This window comes from Octopus bimaculoides, chromosome 14 (assembly GCF_046866305.1).
Source record: "Octopus bimaculoides isolate indiv1 chromosome 14, ASM4686630v1, whole genome shotgun sequence".
In the NCBI taxonomy this organism is placed as follows: Eukaryota; Metazoa; Mollusca; class Cephalopoda; order Octopoda; family Octopodidae; genus Octopus; species Octopus bimaculoides.
The window spans coordinates 59,609,147-59,633,988 of NC_142941.1; the positions used below are offsets into that span (position 1 = coordinate 59,609,147).

The following is a 24,842-nucleotide window of genomic DNA, read 5'->3' on the forward strand; positions in this document are numbered from 1 at the left end:
AAGAATGATACAATAATGACAATGATTATGATGGTGATGGTATTGGTGGTAGTATATGTGGTAGAGTTGCAATGATATGGTAGAATGAATTAGGTGTGTGTATATGTATGTATGTGTGCGTGTGTAATCGTTATAGTGTTGGTGGTGTTCATAGCTGTAGTAGCTAGGTCGGGTATGGATGGGGGGGGGGCATGCACCATTGCATCCACCATTTATAGGTGTTTACACGGGTTGTTCTGGTGACCCTCTGAGCAGTTCCCCAGTTAGTCCCCATGTCTGCGAGATACTTCCCCATCTGCTGTGACCATGTGGCATGTGGCCCTCCGACAAGGGCCGTCACCTCAACCAGATCTTCAGAGATGAGAACGCAATACTCAGGAGTTGTTGGTTAGGAAATGTGTCAAGGCCGATAGGAAGCGGTGCAGCTTCCTAGGTCTAACCAACAGTAGTATTATTCCTTTCAGGGGACTGTCACATTAAGTTGACAGCATACAACTACTTCATTATATCACTGCTGCATAAATCTCTCTGAGAGATTTAGAAATGTATTATTTCTAAAAAACAAAAACCAAATTTGAACCTTGTCGTCTTCATTCATTTTCTAATAATTTGTAAAGCAGTACATTTGGGGAGGTGCAGGTGTGACTGTGGTTAAGAAACTCATTTCCCGAGCATGTGATTTCAGGTTCAGTTCCATCACATGGCATCTTAAGCAGGTGTCTTCTGCTATGGCTCCAGGCTGACCAAAGCTTTGAGAGTGCATGTGCTTGATGAAAAAATGAAAGAAGCCCATTCTAAATATGTGTGTGTGTGTGTTTGTGTGTTTGTGTATGTGTATACATGTAGATATATATGTATATATACATGTGTGTCTGTATGTGTATTTATTTATGTATGTATGTTTGTGCCTCCTTGTCTTAAGATCATGTGATGGTCATAGACAAGTATCACTATCATTCAAGTGGCATCATTCATGAAAACATACCCAGCCATGTGGAAATATCACTGTGATTAGAACAGGTGAGGATTGGTGACAGGAAGGAGATTCAGCTGCTATTACTAGCAGGTTATGTAAGCATTTTGCATAGACACAGGCAAACTGCAGCCCACAGGACTTTCTATATGGTACCTTGAATTTTTCTTTAGTAGTGCAACCCACTTGTTGATGAGCCATGTCGTAAGTGGCCCTCATCTCTAAAAAAGATTGTGCCTGCCTGATTTAGAGATTCCTTCATTAGCTTGGGTTTTCTTGTTGTTCTCTTGGTGATGTTAGCAGTATAAGTGCAGGGAGTTCTCGTGGTGTTGACAATTGTGGTATTAGTGTTGGTATGGTATTCAGTTCATGATTGTGAGTTCAATTCCTAGCAGCATGTTGCGTCCTTGAGTAAGACACTTTATTTCACATTGCTTCAGTCTACTTCGCTCACAAAAATGAGTTGCACCTGTATTTCAAAGGGCTAGCCATGTCACATTCTGTGTCACTCTGAATCTCCCTGAGAACTACATTAAGGGTACATGTGTCTGTGAAGTACTCAGCCACTTGCACATTAAATTTCACAAGCAGGCTGTTCCGTCGATCGGATCAACTGGAACTCTCATTGTTGTAATCAACGGAATGCCAGATAGCGTTAGGGCTGATAACTTTGCTGGTGGTGGCGGTGGAGTTCCGGTAATGGTGGTTGTGGTGGGAGGTGGTGGTAGTGGTGTGATGGAAACATTAATGAGTTGTAAATTCATACTGAAAAGGGGGAAACTGACAGATATTTTACTCTGTGTGTGTATGTATATCAATGTGCATGTACATGTGTGTGTGTGTGAGTGTGTGTATGCATGTGCCTACAAGTGTACATGTGTTTGTAGTGTCTGTGTGTGTGTGTGTGTGTATGGTAGGGGGAGGTGCGTTCACTAGTTTCTCAGCAGATAAGTTACTAATTTGACTAACTGCAATGGCTTTCAGAGATATATCAAAGAAGGTTTGGTTACTAAATGGACAGCTGCTGCTGCTGCTGCTGCTACAACTACTATTACTACTACTAAGTCTGTATATGGGTAGCAGGGTCATTCGATCTTTTAAACAAAGCAGCCAAATCTCTTTCAAATGACATCCTATTATGTTAAAAAAAGAAGGATACATTGCACAAGATATTTACTTTACACACACACACACACACACACACACACACACACACACACACACACACACACATATATACACACACACCAGGTTGAGTCAAAAGTTTTTTTTTGTATTCAAAGCTTTAATTAATAGTTCAAACAAATTACATATGGAAAGCATTTATTTGTCAACATATATCCCATCATATTCTATTGTCTATTGCCATCATTGTGCCAGAAACTCAATTCTATGCTTATACCATTTGGCTAGTTTAGAGGGAAAAACTCCCTGTACCCACTTCAACCTTGTCCACATTGTTCAATTTCTGTCTGTGCTGGAAATGAGCCACAACTTGGAAAAAGTGGTAATCTGATATTGCAAGATCTGGACTATAGGATGAGAAAGCACTTCCAGCTTCTCAAATTCCTTAAGTTTCACTCGGTCACATTGGCAGTTTGTACTGGGGCATTGTCATGCTGTAGGAGTGCTTGGTTTTGATTGACCAATGCTAGGTAGTGGGCTTTCAAAGCATTGTATATACAGCTGTTGAGCATAAAGGTTATCATTTACAGCATGACCATTTGAGACAAGCTCAAAGTAAAACACTCCTAGAAGTTTCCATCAAACACATGACATGACTTTTTGTTCAAACTGCTCTTGTTTGGAGTTGCACACATATTCATGCCTGCACACGTGCACATACACACATCTGTGTGCACATTCACACACATACAAACACAGAAAATGCTTATTAATTTTAAGTATATTATATACTCTATATGTCTGTGATATCTATCTATATAACCATCAATAATAGCTTAAGTGGTTTTAGTTATCATTTAGTTGTTTGCCCTATGATCCTACCTACATACTTATGCTCCTTATAGTGGTGGGTGCAGTTTATCTCATTACCTATCTTCACACCTGTTAATTACCTACTGACATACTGGCTTTCGTTGACATGGAGAAAGCCTTTAACAGGGTCCCCCGATCCCTTATCTGGTGGTCAATGAGGAAACTTGGGATAGAAGAATGGTTAGTGAGAGCTGTGCGAGCCATGTGCAGAGATGCTGCCAGTTAGGCGAGGGTTGGAAATGAGTACAGCAATGAATTCCGGGTAGAGGTAGGGGTCCACCAAGGTTCCGTCCTCAGCCCCCTCTTATTTACCATAGTCCTCCAGGCAATCACAGAGGAGTTCAAGACAGGTTGCCCCTGGGAGCTCCTCTATGCTGATGACCTTGCCCTAGTTGCGGAGTCACTATCAGAACTAGAGAAGTTTCAGGTGTGGAAGCAAGGTCTAGAATTGAAGGGCCTTAGAGTCAACCTAGCTAAAACCAAAATCCTAATAAGTAGGAAGGTAGATAAAACACAAACCCCTTCAGGTAGATGGCCCTGCTCAGTATGTAGAAAAGGAGTAGGTAGTAACTCTATAAGACGTACCCGGTGCAAGCTATGGACACATAAGAGGTGCAGCAATATCAAAGGCAGGTTAACTAGGAAGTTAGTTTTTGTATGTGGCAGATGTTCAGGTGCAATAAAGACTGCAAACAAACAGGAAACAACTTCTATCTCATTCCAGGGTGAAAAACTAGAGGTAGTCGATAGCTTCCGCTATCTGGGCGACCAAGTTAGTAGTGGGGGTGGGTGTGCTGAAAGTGTAGCTGCTAGAATAAGAATAGCCTGGGCAAAGTTTAGAGAGCTCTTACCCCTGCTGGCGACAAAGGGACTCTCACTCAGAGTAAAAGGCAGACTGTATGACGCATGCGTACGAACAACCATGCTACATGGCAGTGAAACATGGGCTGTAACTGCTGAGGACATACGTAAGCTCGCAAGGAATGAAGCCAGTATGCTCCGTTGGATGTGTAATGTCAATGTGAATACCCGTCAGAGTGTAAGTATCTTGAGAGAAAAGCTGAACATTAGAAGCATCAGTTGTGGCGTGCAAGAGAGACGATTGCGCTGGTATGGACATGTGGTGAGAATGGAGGAGGATAGCTGCGTGAAAAAGTGCCACACCCTAACAGTTGAGGGAACCCGTGGAAGAGGTAGGCCCAGGAAGACCTGGGCTGAGGTGGTGAGGCAAGACCTTCGTACATTGGGCCTCACCGAGGCGATGACTACGGACCGAGACCTTTGGAAATGTGCTGTGCGTGAGAAGACCCGGCAAGCCAAGTAAGATCGTTGCCAGTGCCCCTGGACTGGTTCTTGTGCGGGTGGCACATGAGATGCACCATTTTGAGCGTGGCCGTTGCCAGTACCGCCTGACTGGCTCCTGTAGGATTTTCGAGCGAGATCGTTGCCAGTGCCCCTGGACTGGCTTGTGCGGGTGGCACATAAAAGACACCATTTCGAGCGTGGCCGTTTTCGTGCGGGTGACACGTAAAAGCACCCACTACACTCTCTGAGTGGTTGGCGTTAGGAAGGGCATCCAGCTGTAGAAACTCTGCCAAATCAGACTGGAGCCTGGTGTTGCCATCCGGTTTCACCAGTCCTCAGTCAAATCGTCCAACCCATGCTAGCATGGAAAGCGGACGTTAAACGATGATGATGATACTTGATTTTTTTACCTAGCCAACTACTTATCTAGCTGTCTTTGTGCTTGCCTATATATCATTTTCTCCTATTCATCAATCTTCTTAACAAAGTCTGTGTGTGTGTGTGTGTGTGAAATGTAAAGAAGCACAACTTTATCCTTTGATACCAAACTGCTGGAGACCACCCTTGGTCCTGTGATACAAACTACCAGTTTTAAAGTGATCAGAATTGAAACCATCAAAATTTCATGCTAATTTATGTTCTAAAAGAGTAAAGACCTCATTTGGTCGTGAATGACCATGGGAATGCACCTAGAAAGTTACCCTCTGAGGCACAAGTCTGGGTTAGGTTGTTTATGGAAGACCAGCAGTCGCCCATGCATACCAGCCTCCCCTTTCCATGCCACCGATGTTATCCAATGGAAAAGCAAAGGCCATTATAGCTTGGCACCAATGATGTCATGACTTGTTTCTACAGCCGAGTGAACTGGAGCAATGTGAAATAAAGTGTCTTGCTCAAGAACACAACACCAGCTTATTGAGAAAGTTATTTTACTAAATTGTTTATTATATTCAAAATTAAGTGTTAAAATATTTTGCCTCTCTTCAATGGAAATACGGTAACAAAGGGGTTAAATACTAAATGAGTTTCTCTCACCATGTCTATTTCTCTATCACTGCCATAATTTAATATCATTATATAATATGATACAATATATTGGATAATATGATGTAATGGATATACATTTATCTTGATTAAGAACAATGACAGATTTTACAACACTGCCACCCCTATCACCAACACTATTTTTCACGACCGGCAGCAGTACCACCACCACCACCACTGTTACCAAGCAATCACCACTGCTTTCACTACTGCCACTACCATGACCACAACCATGACCGCCACCACCACCACCATGTGATGTAATAAAAAACAACCAATTGTTCCATGACTTCCAGCATAAGTAACATCACCACCATCATCACCACTACTATAATAGACCCCCCCCCATCGTAACCATCACCCCCCCCTTCAAAAAAAAAATTGTCATCATGGCCCAGCATCATCAACATCACCAACGTTATGCCACATCAAATACCACCAGCAATATCACCACCACCACTACTACCACTGCCATCCTACTTTCTACAGCTGCTATCAGTCCCTCCCACCCTCTTTCCATCCACCTAAGCATCTACCCATCATAACCAACTGCACCACAGCCAACATTACAACTACCCACCACCACCACCACTATCACTACCATCATCATCAGCATGATCATTACCATCATTACTACCATCATTGTTGTTGTCATCATCATCATCATCATTGTCATTATTGTCACCATCATCTTTACTGTCATCATCATTGTTACCATCATCATCATCATCATCACCACTACCACCACCATCATCATCATCATCACTGCTCAAACATCCATCTTCTCTCATTTTTAATCCCATTGCCACTAACAACAGTAGCAGTACCACCACCACCACCATCACCAGCCCTCCCCTGTAGTGATGTGTTTCTTCCCACAAGACCTACCCATACCCCTACCATCCATCATTCCATCCTCACTTCCACCAGTATTATTGACATTTATGCTGGAATAATGTCAAGTGAAAGTTTGGTTCATATATATATATATATATATATATATATATATATATATATATATGTATATATACACACTAAGCACACACACACATATATATATATACATACATGTATGTATATGTGTGTGTGCATATCTATTGTTTCATTTTCTTTATTAAATATTTGGGTTTTTTTTTAGTCTTCAATATGTATGTCAATGTTATTGTTTGATCTGTGCTGTGAGTGACGTTTGTGTGCGCATGTATTCTATGTATATGTATGTGTGTACATACGCACAACACACACACACACGCACACGCCCAATATTATATTCCAAAGAAAATCAGTTGTCTCTTTGCACGTCCTTTTTCTTTGACGGTTCACAGAGCTAATGAGGAACGCCCAGAATTGAAACTTAGTCTCCAAGAGTAATTGGAACCAGTGAAAGACATAAGCTAGACTGCAGCACCACAACTCAAAAGGAAAACAACACACACACACACATACACACACATTAATGTTACAAGTTAAATTTTTAGAATTTTTTTGGTGACTGGAGAGAGAGTGGGGGGGAGAAAGAAAGATAGCATTATTCATGTGTGAGTTATCTCCCTTGAGTGCATTACCCTTTCTGTTTTATTCTGCTCAGCATTCAGTAGCCATTTCGAGAAGGGAAAGTGGAGGAGGCTGAAAAATATAGATTGATAATCAAAAGTTATGAACAGTAATATTGGCAGAAGGCCTAAAATTTTGAGGGAAGAGGTTAGTCAATTCAATTGACTCCAGTCCTTGACTGGTACTTCATTTTATTGACTCTGGAGGGATGAAAAGGAAAGTTAACCCCAGTTGGCTATGAAACCTGATCACAAACACTTAGAAGACATACTGCAAGGCATTTAATCTGGTGCTCAAAATGATTCTGGTTTTCATTGTTTTAAATTGTTTCTAACATGGATTCAAATCCTGAAACTTTTGTGGGAAGAGTTAGTTGATTACATTTATGCCAGTGTGTAACTAGTACTTTATTTTATTAACTCCAGAGGGATGAAATGCAAAGTTGACCTTGGTGGGATTTGAACTCAGAACATAAAGAGCCAGAAAAAATACTGCAAAGCATTTCCTCTGATGCTCTGATTATTTTTACCGATCCACCACTCCATCATATATAATTGATGATAGCTGATTGTTTGTTGTTTGTTTGAATTATGTAGTATAATGATTAAGCATTTCATCTGGCATGCTAACAATTCTGCCAGCTTGTCACCTTAATAATAATAATAATAATAATAATAATAATGACAGAACTCAAGCTGGAGGGTGTGATGGTGAATAATAAGGAAAGGATTTTATGGGATTTCTTTGTAAAGACTCACCATACTATTGAAGCAAGGAGACTAGATATGGTTATAGAGGACAGACAAAGAAAAAAACCCAGTATAATAGACTTTGCAATACCATATGATAGATAATAGAATGGATATCAAGAAAAAGTGAGAAATTTGAGAAATATCAGGACCCAGCCAGGGAGATGCAAAGATTGTGGGAGATGCAAAGATTGTGGGAGACAAAGGTGACGATTATTCCTGTAGTAATTGGTATACTTGGCATCAATCTAAGAGATTGAAGGATATTCAAATTGAGACAAGCATTATCAATCTGCAGAGAACTGTCATTCTCTGTTCTGCAGGAATTCAAAGAAAGATTCTTGAGTTTCGAGGAGACTTGTTGTCACCAAAGCCCAAGACATTCCTACAAATTAAAGTAGCATGAAATAGCCTTTTAATGATAATATTTTATTTGGTACTAGATCAGAGATCAAAAACATTGATAAAAAGAAATGAATTAAGATTTTTGGCTGTAAATGAGCATTAAATTAAATTAGACACTTTATAAAACATGAACCTAAGCTGGAAAAGAAAAAGCTATGAGGGACCATCAATGGGAAAGCCCCTCACACATCTGTTGTATCCTGATGACTGTGCTAATAATTGTGTGTGTGTGTGTATATATATATATATATATATATATATATAGTTGTGTCTTTAAATGTTAGATATGAACTAGTTTTCCATTTTATTTCTTTAATCCTAAATAAATAGTCTATTCCAGATGTGATTCTAAGCATGTCATCTAAATGTCCCCTACCCCTTAGATAAGCTAGTTAGTTAACGCCGCCCTACAAGAAATACTTCTTGTGTCATTTTTTTGGCCTTATGTATCAATTCAAATTTTGAATTTCACAGTTTCTCTTTGTGTGTGTGTGTGTGTGTGTGTGTGTGTGTCTGTGTGTATGCACGCACGTACATGCATGCATATCTACATATCAGTATGTGTATGTATATTTTTTTATGCATGTGTTTCCTTCCCTCTCACTTTCTCACTTTGTGTGTGTGTGTATGTATATATATATATATATATATATATATATGTATATATATATATATATAAAATGTATGTATGTGTATATTGCATATGTTTCTCTTTGTCTCCTTCTCTCTCTTTTTCCTCTCTTTCTCTTTGTTCCCTACCTCTATATTCACTTTTGTTTGTGTGTAGGGTGTGTGAAGTGAGATACTGTATATGTATGAGTCTGTGTCTGCAGTTGTGTATGTTCATGTGTGTATGATTGTACATGTATATATGTATGTATTGTCTCCTTTTGTTATATATATATATATATATACATATATATATATATAGTTCAAAAAAACAATAACAAAAAAACAAAAAAACAACAAAGTGAGGATGTGATATGGATAGTATTACATACATACATACACATATACAATCTGTATGTGCTTCTCTCTACATATGTATGTTTCTATGTTAATATTATATGTGTATGTTATAAAGACTATTGTATCTTTATAACTACAAAATGGTGCAATGTTGCATTTCACTGCACTATAAAACTTGACATTGGGCTGTAATCTTATCACCGACAAACACACACACGTGCATACATACATGTGTGAGTGTTTGTGTGTATGCATATATGTGTCTATATGTGCATCAGTATTTGTTTCTCTTTGTATGTGTATATTTTTTTGTATGTATGTGTTTATATCTCTCTTTCTCTTTCTCTCTCTTTCCGTTTTCATATCTGTCTACATCTATGTTCGAGTATTTCTCTTTCTCTCTCTTTCAATACAAATGTATGTGTTTTGTGGTTGTCTTGTGTATATGTATGTGTATACAAACATACATGCATGCATGCATACATACATACATACATACATACATGTATACATACGTACATACATATATTTGCATGCATGCACACACATATACTCACATATATACACATGGACACATTCATGCACATATACATATATACACACGTAAATGTTTCTATCACACACACACACACACACACACACACACACACATACACACACAGCAATATCTTGATTTACATTATTCATTGGATTTTGTTAACTTTAAGTGGTATTTAGGATTAAGTGGTATTTTGGGATGAAAAAAAAAAGACTTTTAAAATGACATGCTATGGTGATGGAGATGGTAGAGGTGGATGGGTCTCTGAATTCTGTGACACTTAATTGTTATTTTTTAGAGGGGGCAGATCTATATACTAAGTTTTGCTTATTGTTTTTTTTTTCCTAGAAGTGTTGTATACAATGCCACTATTGTTTTTTGCTTAGGAGAGTGTGTATACTGTCACTTTATTGTTACTGCTGTTTAGCCCTAGGACAGCCGTGGTTAAAGTAGACCTGTAACCAAAGGCATTTCAACCATGTTCATTCCATCTTAGTTTTTCAGGATTTATAGTGGATTTAGGATTACACTATCCAATATGTTTTCCCATTTTTTCTTGTTTACTTCTTATATATATATATCATCATCATCATCATCGTTTAACGTCTGCTCTCCATGCTAGCATGGGTTGGACGATTTGACGGAGGACTGGTAGACCAGGAGGCGACACCAGGCTCCAATCTGATCTGGCAGAGTTTCTACAGCTGGATGCCCTTCCTAAAGCCAACCACTCCGAGAGTGTTGTGTACACACACACACACACACACACACACACACACACACACACACATGTAAATGTTAAGGAGAATTTCAGATATAGATTCAACAATTTAATTATACATATATTCTGCCATAGATCAAGCCTTTTATCTGACCACTTCTGACTACTGCCTATAGAATAAACAAAGAAAATTTACTATATATATATATATATATATATTTCGAGAGAGAGAGAGAGGTGGGAAATAGAAGGAAATATGAGGGAGAATTAACTGCTATTTCTAGCAGATTGTATGACCATATAGACCTCAGTCTGCTCAGCCTTTGTTGATGTTACTGCTGTATTATTTTGTTTTTTTTTAAATGTTAGTGCATTTGTTATTGTTTTTTGTTTATTTATATTCTTTTCTTTGGTATTGTTATTAATGTTATCGTTTTAACCCCGAAACAGTTGTGCAAGTGTAAAAGTAAGGGGTGATAGACAAATGAATAGTTCCACACACACACACACACACACACACACACACACACACATATGGAGAGAGAGAGAGAGAGAGAGAGAGAGAGAGAGAGAGAGATAGGGAGAGATAGGATGATTATCGCATGCATTAGCATGATCACTTGTGAGTTTCTTCACCTTTCTTTGATGTAAAATATCCATTTGCGGGTGATGAGTTCGAGAGAGGAAGCTGCTGGAGAAAGCGGATAGAAAGAGTGGAAACGAGGAAGGAGTTGGAGGGAGGTAGGGAGAGGGGGGGAAGGGATAAGATAAAGAGGGAGGTGGAGGTGGGGAAGAGAGTGAAGAGCTAGAGGGAGAGTGGATGGTTAGACAAAGAAAGAGGAGAGGGTGAGTGTGAAGAGAGGGAAGAGAGAGAGAGTGGGGGGGGGGTGTAGGGAGAGTTCAGAAGGACAGTGAATGGAAAGAGAGAGAGATAGATAGATAGATAGAGAGAGATAGATAGATAGATAGAGAGAGATAGATAGATAGATAGAGAGAGAGAGATTAAAGCTAGTATGTGTGAAGGGTTAAGCAGAAAGAGAGAGAGATTATTTGTGTGTGTGTGTGCAGAGGATTGGAATAGAGAGAGAGAGAGAGAAAGTGTGTATTTGTGTGTGAGGAGTGTTGAAATGTAGAACTATTTAAAGAGAGAGAAAGAGTGGGTATGTGAAAGATTAAAGCTAGTGAGAGAGGGAGAGAGAGAGAGAGAGAGAGAGAGAGAGTGTGTGTGTGTGTGTGTGTGTGTGTGTGTGTGTGTGTGTGTGTGTGTGTGAAGGATTAAGCGGAAAGAGAGAGAGAGAGAGAGAGAGAGAGAGAGAGAGAGAGAGAGAGAGAGTGTGTGTGTGTGTGTGTGTGTGTGTGTGTGTGTGTGTGAAGGATTAAGCGGAAAGAGAGAGAGAGAGAGAGAGAGATTATTTGTGCATGTGTGTAGAGGGTTGAAATAGAGAGACAGATAGTTACAGGCTGAGAGAGAGAGAGTGTGTATTTGTGTGTGAGGAGTGTTGAAATGGAGAACTATTTAGGGAGAGAGAGAGAGAGAGAGGGAGTGTATTTCATATGTTTAACCTACTTTAAAATATTCATGGGAATCTCAGTTGAAGAACATGAGATTTGTGTGTGTATGTGTATGCATTTATGTGTGTATGTGTATGTGTGTTTGGAGGAGAGGGGGATCTCATTGTATGTAAAAGTGGTAAGTATATTGTTAGTATGTGTTTGTGTAAGTACACATGTGTGTGTGTGTGTGTGTGTGTGTGTGTGTACAAGAGATGTAGTAGCTTCTATGTATGTAAGAGGCATAATTTCTGTATGTGTGATCTTATGTATGTGCGTGTGTGTGTGTGTGTGCCTGTACAAGCATGATGTCAAATATTACTCTGTGTGTGTGTGTGTCTGTGTGTGTGTGCATGTATGTATTTTGTATCTATCTATCTATCTATCTATCTATCTATCTATCTATTTCTCTGTCTGTCTATCTGTCTGTCTGTCTGTGCTTGTGTATATGTTTAACCGTTTAGGATAGGTGAAACATTTTAATAGTGAGAAGTGTGGGCTAGTCTAGCATGTCTTTGTGTGTCTCTACATTTCAAACAATTAGTGTAGAAAGAGATTATCCCTTGTCCTTGTCATACGACTGATGTCTATGTAACTTAATCAACTTGGGACCTGGAGCATGGATTATGGTTGGTGGGTGTGGTTAAAAAACAAAGAGTTCTGATGCAGAAGTAAGCAAAAGTGACATAGTGGTAGAATGCTGCAGCAGAAAGAACTGTAAAAGCAAAGTGACCAGTTTAGAAAGATTGGAAGAAAGGTGGAGATGCAAGGAAGAATAGAAGGTAACTAGAAGACAAGCTTGTTGTTGTTGGCACTCCATCGCTTATGACATCGAGGGTTCCAGTTGATCTGATCAACGGAACAGCCTGCTCGTAAAATTAATGTGCAAGTGGCTGAGCACTCCACAGACACGTGTACCCTTAATGTAGTTCTCGGGGAAGATTCAGCGTGACAGAGAATGTGACAAGGCTGGCCCCTTTGAAATACAGGTACAACAGAAACAGGAAGTAAGAGTGAGAGAAAGTTATGGTGGAAGAGTACAGCAGGGTTCGCCCCCCCCCCCTGCCGGAGCCTTGTGGAGCTTTAGGTGTTTTCGCTCAATAAACACTCACAACGCCCGGTCTGGGAATCGAAACCACGATCCTATGACCGCGAGTCTGCTGCCCTAACCACTGGGCCATTGTGCCTCCACTGAAGACAAGCTAGACATTAGTTATACCTGACAATCAGAGAAGCTGAAAGTACAAGAAATTTGTCAACTTTAGAAATGAGAGGATTAGTAGCATGAGCTTTTTAGAGTTGTGAAACAGTGTGCTTCTTTCAGTTTCCGTCTACCAAATCCACTCACAAGGCTTTGGTCGGCCTGAGGCTATAGTAGAAGACACTTGCCCAAGGTGCCATGCAGTGGGACTGAACCCGAAACCATGTGGTTCGCAAGCAAGCTACTTACCACACAGCCACTCCATATATATATATATATATATATATATATATATATATATATATGTATGTATTATAAATGTATGTAGGTATGTGTGTTTGTGTCTTTGTGTCTGTGTTTGCCCCCCCCCCCTTCCTCCCATTACTGAAATGAGTAAAAGATAAAAGATGAAAGATCTTCACGCCTGAAACCATGCAACCATGTTGCAAGTTCCACCCTTTTCAGATACCCACGAATCATAGATGACACCTCAGTGAACTACAACAATACAAAAATGTATGTTGTACTTCAGTCCCCTAATTCCTTCCTTCACTACCCTCTCTACTCACTGACCTGTGTCTGGCTTTCTGTCCCTTATTTCTTGTTACTAATCTGTGGGATTTATCTATGGACTTTTTACTTTAATTATTGGCATTTGTCTCTCAGTGAGAGGAGAGGTGGGTGAGTGAAGGATGGGGGGATGTGATGTTTATGCATTTCTAAACATGGAAAACCAAATGAGAAAATGTATGTGAGACATGGTCTTGGTTGGCTGGTTAATTAATAATATACATGCTCTTATGAAAACATAAAAATGCACACACACACATCATCATCATCATCATCATCGTTTAACGTCCGCCTTCCATGCTAGCATGGGTTGGACGATTTGACTGAGGACTGGTGAAACCGGATGGCAACACCAGGCTCCAATCTAATTTGGCAGAGTTTCTACAGCTGGATGCCATACATATATATAACTATGTATATATATATATATATATGACAATATGCACCTATACACACACACTCACACACTCGAATAGAAAAATATGTCGCTTAAGAGGGACTTCAGCTTGCACAATTTCCATGATGTTTCATATTTAGATGCTTTTATTAAATCATTCAGTTGTCAAACGTAAATAAATCTTGGAATTAAATGGTTTTGATTTACTGTCAGGTGACTGTTGGCCAACCTTGTGTGTGTGTGTGTGTGTGTGTGTGTATGTATCAAAAATATCGCTATCAATCTGGAGTAATAATTTGTAGTTTTGAAATCAGTAGTTCTTTGACTGCTATTTCTGAATTCTCAGTATGTTGGAGAAGCAGGTTACTGTCAATCCCTATATATTTATGATTATATATATATATATATATATATATATATAGATATATAGATATATATATACATATTTATATTTTGTAAAATAAAAAACCCACAAATCTTGTAAATACGGCTACCCAGGGTTATCTGGTCAAAATGATTTATTCTACCATTTATCAAACTGAAAACAAGACCATTTGTCAGTTTCCTTTTGAGATTATCTTTACTCTCTTAGTTGACGGAGTGCTTTTCTACTTGTTGAAACATTACCACATTATATATGTATGTATGCATTGTCACAGATACGCATACACTTATACTGTACTAAGACATATCAGCACACATACACACATAAGCTTAAATATACAAACAAATCTTGCAAATATTCATATATAAACACATGCCTCTCACATACCTCTCACATAGATACAGACATACTTATGCACATATACAATGGCACATATAAATACATGCACACACAAACAAATGATGGCTATGAAGACATTTTATTGCGATCACTTGCTAGAGATAATAGCTAAATCTCTCTTTAATCAAATGTCTTAGAATAGAACAGACATTTTGGATAATGTTGTCTTAGATATATTTCTCTGAAGATATTACAAGGTACCTCACTCAACCGCCTAACAGTTCTGTTAATCCAACCCTTTGGTTGGTACTTTTTCCATTGAACCCCCAAAGGATGAAAGGCAAAGATGACTTACCTGGATTTGAACTCAGTGCAAAGACCCAAAACAAATACCACAAGTCATTCTATCTGATACTCTAATGAATCTGCCAATTCACTGCTTTATTCGAGGGTCAGGTGGTCATGCCAAACCCAGAGGCAAAGTGTAAATGCCTCTCAATAATTGGAACAGTCCCTTCAGTAGGCTTCCACACAGTCTCCGCCTACCTAATCCCTTTTGTGTGACTTTGGTCAACCCTGATGCTTTTGTGGAAAAACACTCGTTTGAAGTGCTGTACTGTGGGATTGAGCCCAAAACTTTGTAGCTGAAAAATTAACTTCTTAATCACACAGCTATATCTGTGGCCTTACTGTAACTATTTACTCATGGAACCTGAGTTCAAATCCATTGCTTGGTATCTTGTGCTTAGACACAGGACACTTTTCCCTTCCCTGCCTCAGTTCATCTAGTTGCCAGAAATAGGTCCCAGATTTCCTTGGAGACAGATCAATAGGACTGATCACCCATCAGTGAATAGCTCTGTGGTAATATAGGATAGCCTTTTCATAATGACTTTTATGATTGAAGTAGAGTGAGAGTGGAAATAAAGACAGAGTGAGTGGAAGGGGAAGGTGGTGCATTTGCACTATGTAATGATGATGATGAGGAGGAGGAGTATGGTGGTGATGATGATGAAGAGGATTATGGTGATGATGGTGATTATGATGATGATGGTGATGGGGATGATTATGATAAAAAGAAAGTGGGAGTAGCAAGGCAGTTAGCTGTGTTGCTCTGATTGTGTTACTCAACAAAGCACATGAATTGGAGTGAGACCAGTCTGTGGTGTGGAAGTGTGTGTGTGTCAATTTGGAACAAATCACACCACCACCCTTTTTTTCTGATGAGTCAACAGAAACTTTCCCACCCTTCATCTTTTCTGCTATAGAAATTAACCAGGTGTTAATGCATGGGGGTTGTTAAGGAAATAAAATTAAAGAAAAGGTAAAAACGAAAATAAGAAGAAAAAAAAATGAAGAAAAAATATAAACATTAAATTTTTAAAAAAGGGAGCTAAATGACAGTTGTTGGGGTGTTTGAAAACCCTTAAAGTCACACGAGAGAGTTATCAACAACCCTTTACTTAGCATAAGGTGGCGTGGGAGTTTCTTCTGCTTTTGTCCGTGTTGTTATTGATGGTGATCAATGTAGCAGTGACATTGTCCCTCAATAGGGACTACACAAGCCAATAAGGAAAACTTCTATGTAGTCAGTGATTTCACCTGTTCAGTGTAGTTACACGGCCAAAACTCCCTCAAATAAAATCCCTAACCGTGATTAAAATAGGAACACAAGCCAAGGAGGAATCTTCTATTTAGTAAATTTCATCTGCCCAAAGCAGCTGCGAAATCTTCCTTGAAAATATCCCTAACATCTTTAAAACTGGAACCGCATAAACCCAATGAGTTGAGTTTTATGTAGTCATTCCACCTGCCCAATTTAACAGCCAAATTTCCCTCATATATATATATATCCCTTATCATCTTTTGAATACCGACCACACAAACCAAGCATGTAATTATTCTCTGTAATTATTTGATGTGTTCAAAGAAGCAGCTAAATTTTTCTAACTTTGAAAAGTGAGATCAGACTGATCAGGATAGGAGTTATTCCATAGTCACTTAGTGAACTCATTATCTTCCAATGTATTTTAAAATGAGGACTGCATGCATGAAATAGGGGGGGGGGGGGGTGAAAGGTTAAGGGGGTGGTGTTGGGATGTTTGTAATTTACTCAGTACATTGTTAGTAATGTAAGTGAAAGGAAATTATAGTCATTACTATCATCATCATGATCATCATCATTATTAGTGCCTTCATTATATAACTGACATTTTTATTTTGTTAGTTGATTGTGTGTGTGTGTGCAAGTGTATGTGTATCGTTATTCTGTCTGCATATTTTATGGGAAGAAGTATATTGTTATTGTTGCTGATAATGTTGTTGTTGTTATTAACACATCTGTTGTTATACATGGTGTATCAAGTGATTATATTTTTAGGTTGTTCTTGTTATATTCTGATTATGGAACATTTTTACACCTTACCAACATGTCCATCTAGGAATTGAATGTACAAGTGTTTGTAGTCTGTCTGAAAACATGGAACTTTTGATGTTCTGCTGTCTACTGTTATGTATTGCTTGTATATAAAAGATGTCTCTGTGTATCAGTGTGTGTGTGTTGGTGGAGTATGGATGTTTGCTGCAAAGCAAAGATTGATGACAGTATGTAATTAGAAAGTCTTAGCTTATAGGGGCAGGGAGCAGGGAACCCCATGTCTATTTGTCTTGTACATAGAAGGCTTTTACGGAGCTCCACACTGTCAGTTAAGTACGTACTGTTAAAACCAGAAGTGAAGGTGCATAGTTTAGTGGTTAGGGTATTTGGTTGACAATCATAAAGTCATGGGTTCAATTTTTGGCAGCGCCTTGTGTTCTTGAATAACACTTCATTTCATGTTGCTCCAGTTCACTCAGTTGGTAAATATGAGTTGTACCCGTGCTTCAAATGGCCAACCTTCTCACATTCTGTGTCATGGTGAATCTCCAAGAACTATGTTAAGGATACATGTGTCTGTGGAGTGCTCAGCCACTTGCATGTTAATTTTATGAGCAGGCTGTTCTGTTGATTGGATCAACTAGAATTCTCGTTGTCGTAACTGACAGAGTGTCATTTAAAACCAGACATTGATGAATGGCTTGTAAGATCTATTTTTGCAACGTATGGGTACTGTAAGCAAAGTTAAGGTTTAAAAGGTCCTCCAGGTTAAGCGAGTTTTTTTGGATTCTTGGTACTTTGGCGAAGCAAAGTTTACACTGTTTGCTCCCATTGATAGATGTCCCTGGCTATTTGAGGAGTCTCTATTTAATTATGTATGGTATGCCCTCCTCTTTTAAATGCATTACGTGGCTGCCCAGCGATGTGATGTTGCTGCTTTAATGTTTTAGAGCATGCTTCTCTTTCAGATGTATGAACTACTGACAATATATATATATATATTATTTATTTGCTTATTTCTTAATTGTGATATCTTTTCAGTTGTTTGTGGTAATGGTTTTGAACCTTGGAGGATTTTTGCTGTGTCTTCTCACTGGCATTCTCACTGCAACTCACATCCTGAAACCAGTAATATCAATCATCCATTGTGACCTCATCAGGGAATCAAGATTGTGTTTATGTTATTCACCGTACAAGCGTAAGCAGCTTTCATTGGAGCATACTGAAAAAGGTAAGTTCTTTTAACTGATCCCTTGTCTGTGTATCTTCGTGCCTCAGTGTGTGTGTATATGGCTGTCTAGGATGGCAAAATAGAAAACTGTATCTCGTTGTCATCATCATCATCATTGTCGTTTAACGTCCGCTTTCCATGCTAGCATGGGTTGGACGATTTGACTGAGGACTGGTGGACCAGGAGGCGACACCAAGCTCCAATCTGATTTGGCAGAGTTTCTACAGCTGGATGCCCTTCCTAACGCCAACCACTCCAAGCGTGTAATGGGTGCTTTTACGTGCCACCGGCACGAGGGCCAGTCAGGCGGGTACTGGCGACGGCCACATTCGAAATGGTGTATTTTACGTGACAAAAAATTGAGATAGGTGGTAGTTGAGAATCATACCCACCACCACAAAAAAAAGAAAAAAAAACGTGTGCATGTATATATCCCTTTGTGTATTTCTGTGTCTGTATTTATGTGCAAGGTTTATGTATGTAGTGTGTGTGTCTGTATGTCTGCCTATGTGTGGGGGGTTTATGTGTTTAAATGTGTATGTAAAGTGCTCATTGAAGTATGAGGAATCAAATGGGAAAGCAATGCTTGTCATTACCTGCAATGGAAGAAACAAGCAAAGGAAGTAGAGGGTATTTGTGAAAAAAACACTCATTTTCCATTCAGAATTTAAGCAAGCTGCTCAAAAACGTGCTGCTAATGTAGTGAATGGAAGAAGCTTGGTGTGCAATATCTGCTGACGGGTTCGTTTATCGAGAGCTGGATTCATTAGTCATTAGTGCAGCCACAAGTGTAAAGTATAAATTTGTCTCAGTGTACAATGTTCTTAATGGTGACTGATGGTCTTCCTCAGTCATGAGTGGACAGCTATCATATGAAGATGTAAATATGTACAAGATTTGTGTGTATATTTGAGCTTATGTGTGCCTGTTTTTGTATATGTGTGTGTATATATATGTCTAAGTACGGATCCATGTGTGTATGTGTGCATATGTATCAATGCATGTATAGCTATGTATATATGTGTGCGTGTGCATATGGGTGCATGTGTGTATATATATATATATATATATATATATATATATATGCACCCATATGTATACATGTGTGTGTTTTTATGTTTTTGTAGAAGCATGTTTATTTTTAACTACTCAGCCAGTAGAAACCTTGACTTACATACGTTCTCACATTTGGTTTCCCATATCTGGAAATACATGAAAATCACAAGCCCCATTCCTCCCCTTCACTCACTGAGAGACAAATGTTGGCAGAGATTGGATGTAGTTTCAGGAGGCAATGATTTTTGATGTGTTACCTTTCCTGATGCCAAGTCTTTTAGCCAACCATCTTTTGCAACTCACTCAGAGGTCATCATCCCAATCATTTAATTTCTATTTTTCTATACTTGCATGGGTCAGATGGAATTTGTTGAGACAGATTTTCTATGGCTGGGTGCTCTTTCTGTTGCCAACACTCACCTGTTTCCAGGCATGGTAATATTTCCCCATGGCCAGACATGTTTTTCACAAAAAACTGAAAACAAACAATATGCTTATTTGCAACCATTATGTGACATCAAGACAAAGACACACTCACACATACATACATACACACACACACACATACATACGTACATACATACATACATACATACATGCATACATATGTATTTATGATGGGCTTTCATTTACCAAATCCACTCACAAGGCATTGGCAGTAGATATTTGCCCAAGGGTGCTACACAGAGGGACTGAACCCCAAGACCTTATGGATGGGAAGCAAACTTTTCGACCCCACAGCTAATGATGCATGGTTCAAAGTCCGCATGTTAAAAATAACAGAAAAAAAACATCCCCCAAAAAAACAAACAGTAGTTGAGTTAATGTTAACACATTTAATACTCAGAGCATTAAAAAGGCTAACTAGAGAATAAATATGCGGTGAGAAATAAATGATATTCGTAAATGGCTAATATAAATTTTTATGTGTAGGTTTGTGGGGGGGAGAGAGAGAGAGTGGGGGGACAGTAGATAAGGAAATGTGTACGCATGCATACATACATAAATGCACACACATATATATATATACACACACACACACATGTATACATACACACACATATATATGTGTATATATATATATATATATATGTATGTGTATATATATATATATATATATATATTTATATATATATATATATATATATATATATATATATATATATATACGCACATATGTATATATATATACACATATATATACAAACATATATATATACACACACACATATATATATATATATATAATATAAGTACATATAAAGGTGTAAGAAAATATGTATGAATATACCGATGTAATATATGACATTTAGCCATAATTACCTTTCTGTTTTGAATGTGTGAATGAATGAATGAATGCATGAATGGCAGGGACATTTGTAGGGTTTAAATAAATTATATTTTCTATTATTTTGTTTTTCATTAATGATTCTTAATGATGTTGTGAAAATTCATGTTGTCTGTGTCTATCTGACTGCCTGCCTGCCTGTCTGTCTGTCTCTCTATCTCATACTTACACATATACACATTCAAACACACACACACACACACATATATATGTCTCTGTGTAAGCATGTATACGTACACGTCTCTACCCGTCTTTCTATCTATTATATATATATGTGTGTGTTGTGTGCATGCATGTATGTGTATGTGTGTGTGTATGTACATATACTTGTTTGCACATATACATATATATATATATATACGCACACACATGCAAACACACACACACATATGTACATGCACACACACACATATATATATATGAGAAAATGGAAGAATTGGATATCATTTCCCCTTCAGTTCTAATATGCTGGGAAGAGAACTTTAACAAAAATGCCAAAATTTAAAGACACAATGGTTTGTGGGAGAAGGTGATATGTCTATGACACAAAGTGATAGTCAGTAACCCCAGGAGGGTGATGGCTTTTGGTGGGGGGCCTTCGAAATTTCTCTGTCAATGGTTATGATGGTATAGGTGGTGGTGGTGGCGGTGGTGGTGGTGGCGTTGGTAGTGGTGGTGATAGTGGTGGAGGTTGTGGTAGCAATTGCTACTGATGTCTTCCATTGGTGTATTGGTGAATTTTGCTCTACTGCCATCAGCACTGTCTTTCTTTCCTCATCCCCACCCCACAACAACAACAACAACAACAACAGCAACATCAGCTACTACCACTGCTGCCACCATCAACACCACCATTACCACTGCTGCTGCTGCTGTCCTCATCATCACCACTACTGCTATCACCATCACATCAAACCACAACCGACACACCACCACCATACTCATCCCCACCCCTCACTATCACCACACCACCACCACCACCACCTCACTACCACCATCTCACCATCACCACCACCACCACCACCACACTATCACATGCCACCATCATCATTGACATGATTCGCATTAGGTCATTGCTCTCACAAACCTAATAGTTCATATCAATTCATTTGTTCTCTTCTGAGGTAACAGGAACGGGTTCAGTTCAGTTGCTATGAGGGGATGATTTCTTGTCATCTTGTTGCTACTGCTGTTGTTGTTGTTGTTGCTGTTATCATTGTTGTTGTTTACCTATTTAGTTATTTCATATCCATTCCATTGGTTTCGTTTTGGGTTTTTTGGGGTTTTTTTTTTTTACTATAAAAAGCCTTTCTGTTACTTATAGCATTATATAATTCCTAGACAGAGGATGTTGTGATGTGCCTACCCTTTATTATTAAGGCGGTGAGCTGCTAAGTGGCATTTTGTCTGTCTTTACATTATGGGTTTAAATTCTACCAAGGTTGACTTTGCTTTTCATCCTTTTGGTTTTGATAAAATAACTATCAGTTCAGCACCTGGGTCAATGTAATGAACTCATCTCCTCCCCCAAAATTGCTGCCCTAGTGGCAAAATTTGAAACCATTATTTTTATTATTATTATTAGTTATGACCTACTATTTTTATTACTATTTTTATCTTTATTGTTTCAGATCCATTCATTCTGACGTTCCATGGAATCGACGACAATTGTCAGGCTATAAGGTCATCATTGCCAAAGATGTTGTATGTCCTCATTGCCATCTACCTGATTGTTACTCTGATCTGTGTTTTATCCTACTTCATTACTTACCGTGTTTATCGCATGAAGAAGAAAAAGGAGGAGGAACAATGGGATGTGAGTATTATTACATTATAGACCCATTGGTGCCACTTTGGCATGTGATCTACAAGGGAGGTTACTTTAGGTTAGTTTTTAGTTTACTTTTCAATTTCTAAAAACCCATAAGATGTTGGCCAAAGATTTTTACAATCTCATCAATGACAAGACGAATGCAGTTGCATTTTTACAAGAAACCATAAGGCAGTTGCATTTTTACAAGAAACCAGCACTAAATTCACATCATTTATTATGAAAAAGAAAGCTGCCACTTTGGTGTATGATCTACAATTTGAAGGGAGATTACTTTCGGTTACTTTTTAGTTTATCTTGTATTAGTGCTATTTTCTGTGTGATCTATGAGAGCAAATTTACTTTGGTGGGTGATCTATGCGCTTATCTTAATTATTATAGGGTTTTCTTATTAAAATGGTAAGAATTTTGAGAAAATGCATTTACAATGCTAAGTATGTTCAAAATAATTAAAGAATTTAACTGAAAGTGATCTTCCTTGTAGATCACACCCCAACGTAACACCGATCCAACTTTCATCATCGATCTCATAGTTTGTTTACATCTGATGTCTCAGATACGAAGCATCATAACAAAATCAGTACTGGTTATAATCTCTATAGAAAATTATTATTATATGAAACTCACAGCTTATTTTGCTGGGTGTGATGGGAAGTGTCAGCTGTCCACAACCAGCAGACTAAGATGACACTTGTTTTACTGGTCATGCTTCAAGAATCCTGCAAAGAATTCTTGCAGTTCCAAGCAATGCTGATTTTTGTAGGTGTTCTACCTTCACACTTGCACTGATCATATTATTATTATTGTTATTATTATTATTGTTATTATTATTATTGTTATTATTATTATTATTATTATTGTTGCTGTTATTGTTATTATTATTATTTCTCCAGGACGAGATGTGCGAACATGATGAGAGGCAGCACCTTAGCTCCATTGACTACTACCATCCTGCTCACTGCCATGACAGTTACAATCAGGGACCACCAAGCCCTGGGAGTCCTGTTCCACTTCTTGAGACTGTTTACCCGCGGGGTCTGTCCAGAGTGATGAAGAGCTCAATGCTGAGGGATTGGTTCCCTGAATTTGTTCGCAAAGACAAGCTGCGCCACTTGAAACGCAGCCAGAGCTTCAGCCATCGCAGCCGAAACAACATCGTCGACAGCAGCAATGAAGTATTTGAGGACAGTGGCTCTGCTGAAGTGAGAACTCTTGATAGGGGCCATTCCTCAAAGACCAGCCATCCACCTCGCAGGACACTCAGTGAGACAATGCGGCCAGCAAGCACTGGAACTCCAGAGAGCATGCGGACTAGCCACAAGTTGAGCAAGCAGGACCGACGACAGAGGACAATGACTATGGACAATTTGGACAACAGGTAAAGATGCTTTGGTCATTTCTTTTTTCACTCTGTTGTTATTTAGGCCCAGATCAGCCCTCATCTGGACAGGATCTATGTTAAAAAGCATACCAAGTATGATTATCAGATATTTTTCTATGTGTAAGTTAATAAGTTGTGATTTGAAGCAGATTTGGCTGCTAGAATTACTAATTGACAATATGATTATAGTTGTACTAGATCAGTAGGCTAACGGATTATTCATTTTAGATCGGAAATAAAGATCCTTTTGAATCCAGTACATATAGAGAATTAAGACACCTGATGGTGACTGGAGATCAAACTAATTGAAATGCATGGAAGAATATAAATATTAACAAATTTTTATATATAATGAACAGGTGCACTACAACTAATTGGAAAAATTAACCAAAACTACATGAAGAGTACATAAAATATGCACAAGAAGTGAACAGTGAATAAGTTGTTTAAAAAAATCAGTAATGATGAGGTTAATAGTCAGAAGGATTATAATCTCATTGACAACATCTCATCTTAAGCATTTAGATAATTACTAATTAACAGATTGTAATAGATAGTCCCTGGCATAGATCTAGTAAATGTGTATATAACTACTTGATGTATGATATATATATATAGGAGTGGCTGTGTGGTAAGTAGCTTGCTTACCAACCACATGGTTCTGGGTTCAGTCCCACTGCGTGGCACATTGGGCAAGTGTCTTCTACTATAGCCTCGGGCCGACCAAAGCCTTGTGAGTGGATTTGGTAGACGGAAACTGAAAGAAGTCCGTCGTATATATGTATATATGTGTGTGTGTGTGTGTGTGTCTGTGTTTGTCCCCCCACCATCGCTTGACAACCGATGGTGTGTTTACGTCCTCGTAACTTAGCGGTTCGGCAAAAGAAACCGATAGAATAAGTACTAGGCTTCCAAAGAA

The 24,842-nt window shown here is 38.6% G+C and overlaps 1 protein-coding gene across 3 annotated transcripts in view; it reads left to right on the forward strand.

Moving 5' to 3' along the window:
• LOC106876391 (uncharacterized) overlaps nt 1–24,842 on the forward strand; it is an 86,237-nt gene that overhangs the window by 54,893 nt on the left and 6,502 nt on the right. For all 3 annotated transcript variants that reach the window (XM_089363063.1, XM_089363064.1, XM_014924908.3), the window contains exons 3-5: nt 18,118–18,307; nt 22,343–22,527; nt 23,436–23,920. In XM_089363063.1, the coding sequence (XP_089219189.1) occupies nt 18,118–18,307; nt 22,343–22,527; nt 23,436–23,920 (860 nt within the window). The remainder of the gene's footprint in view (nt 1–18,117; nt 18,308–22,342; nt 22,528–23,435; nt 23,921–24,842) is intronic.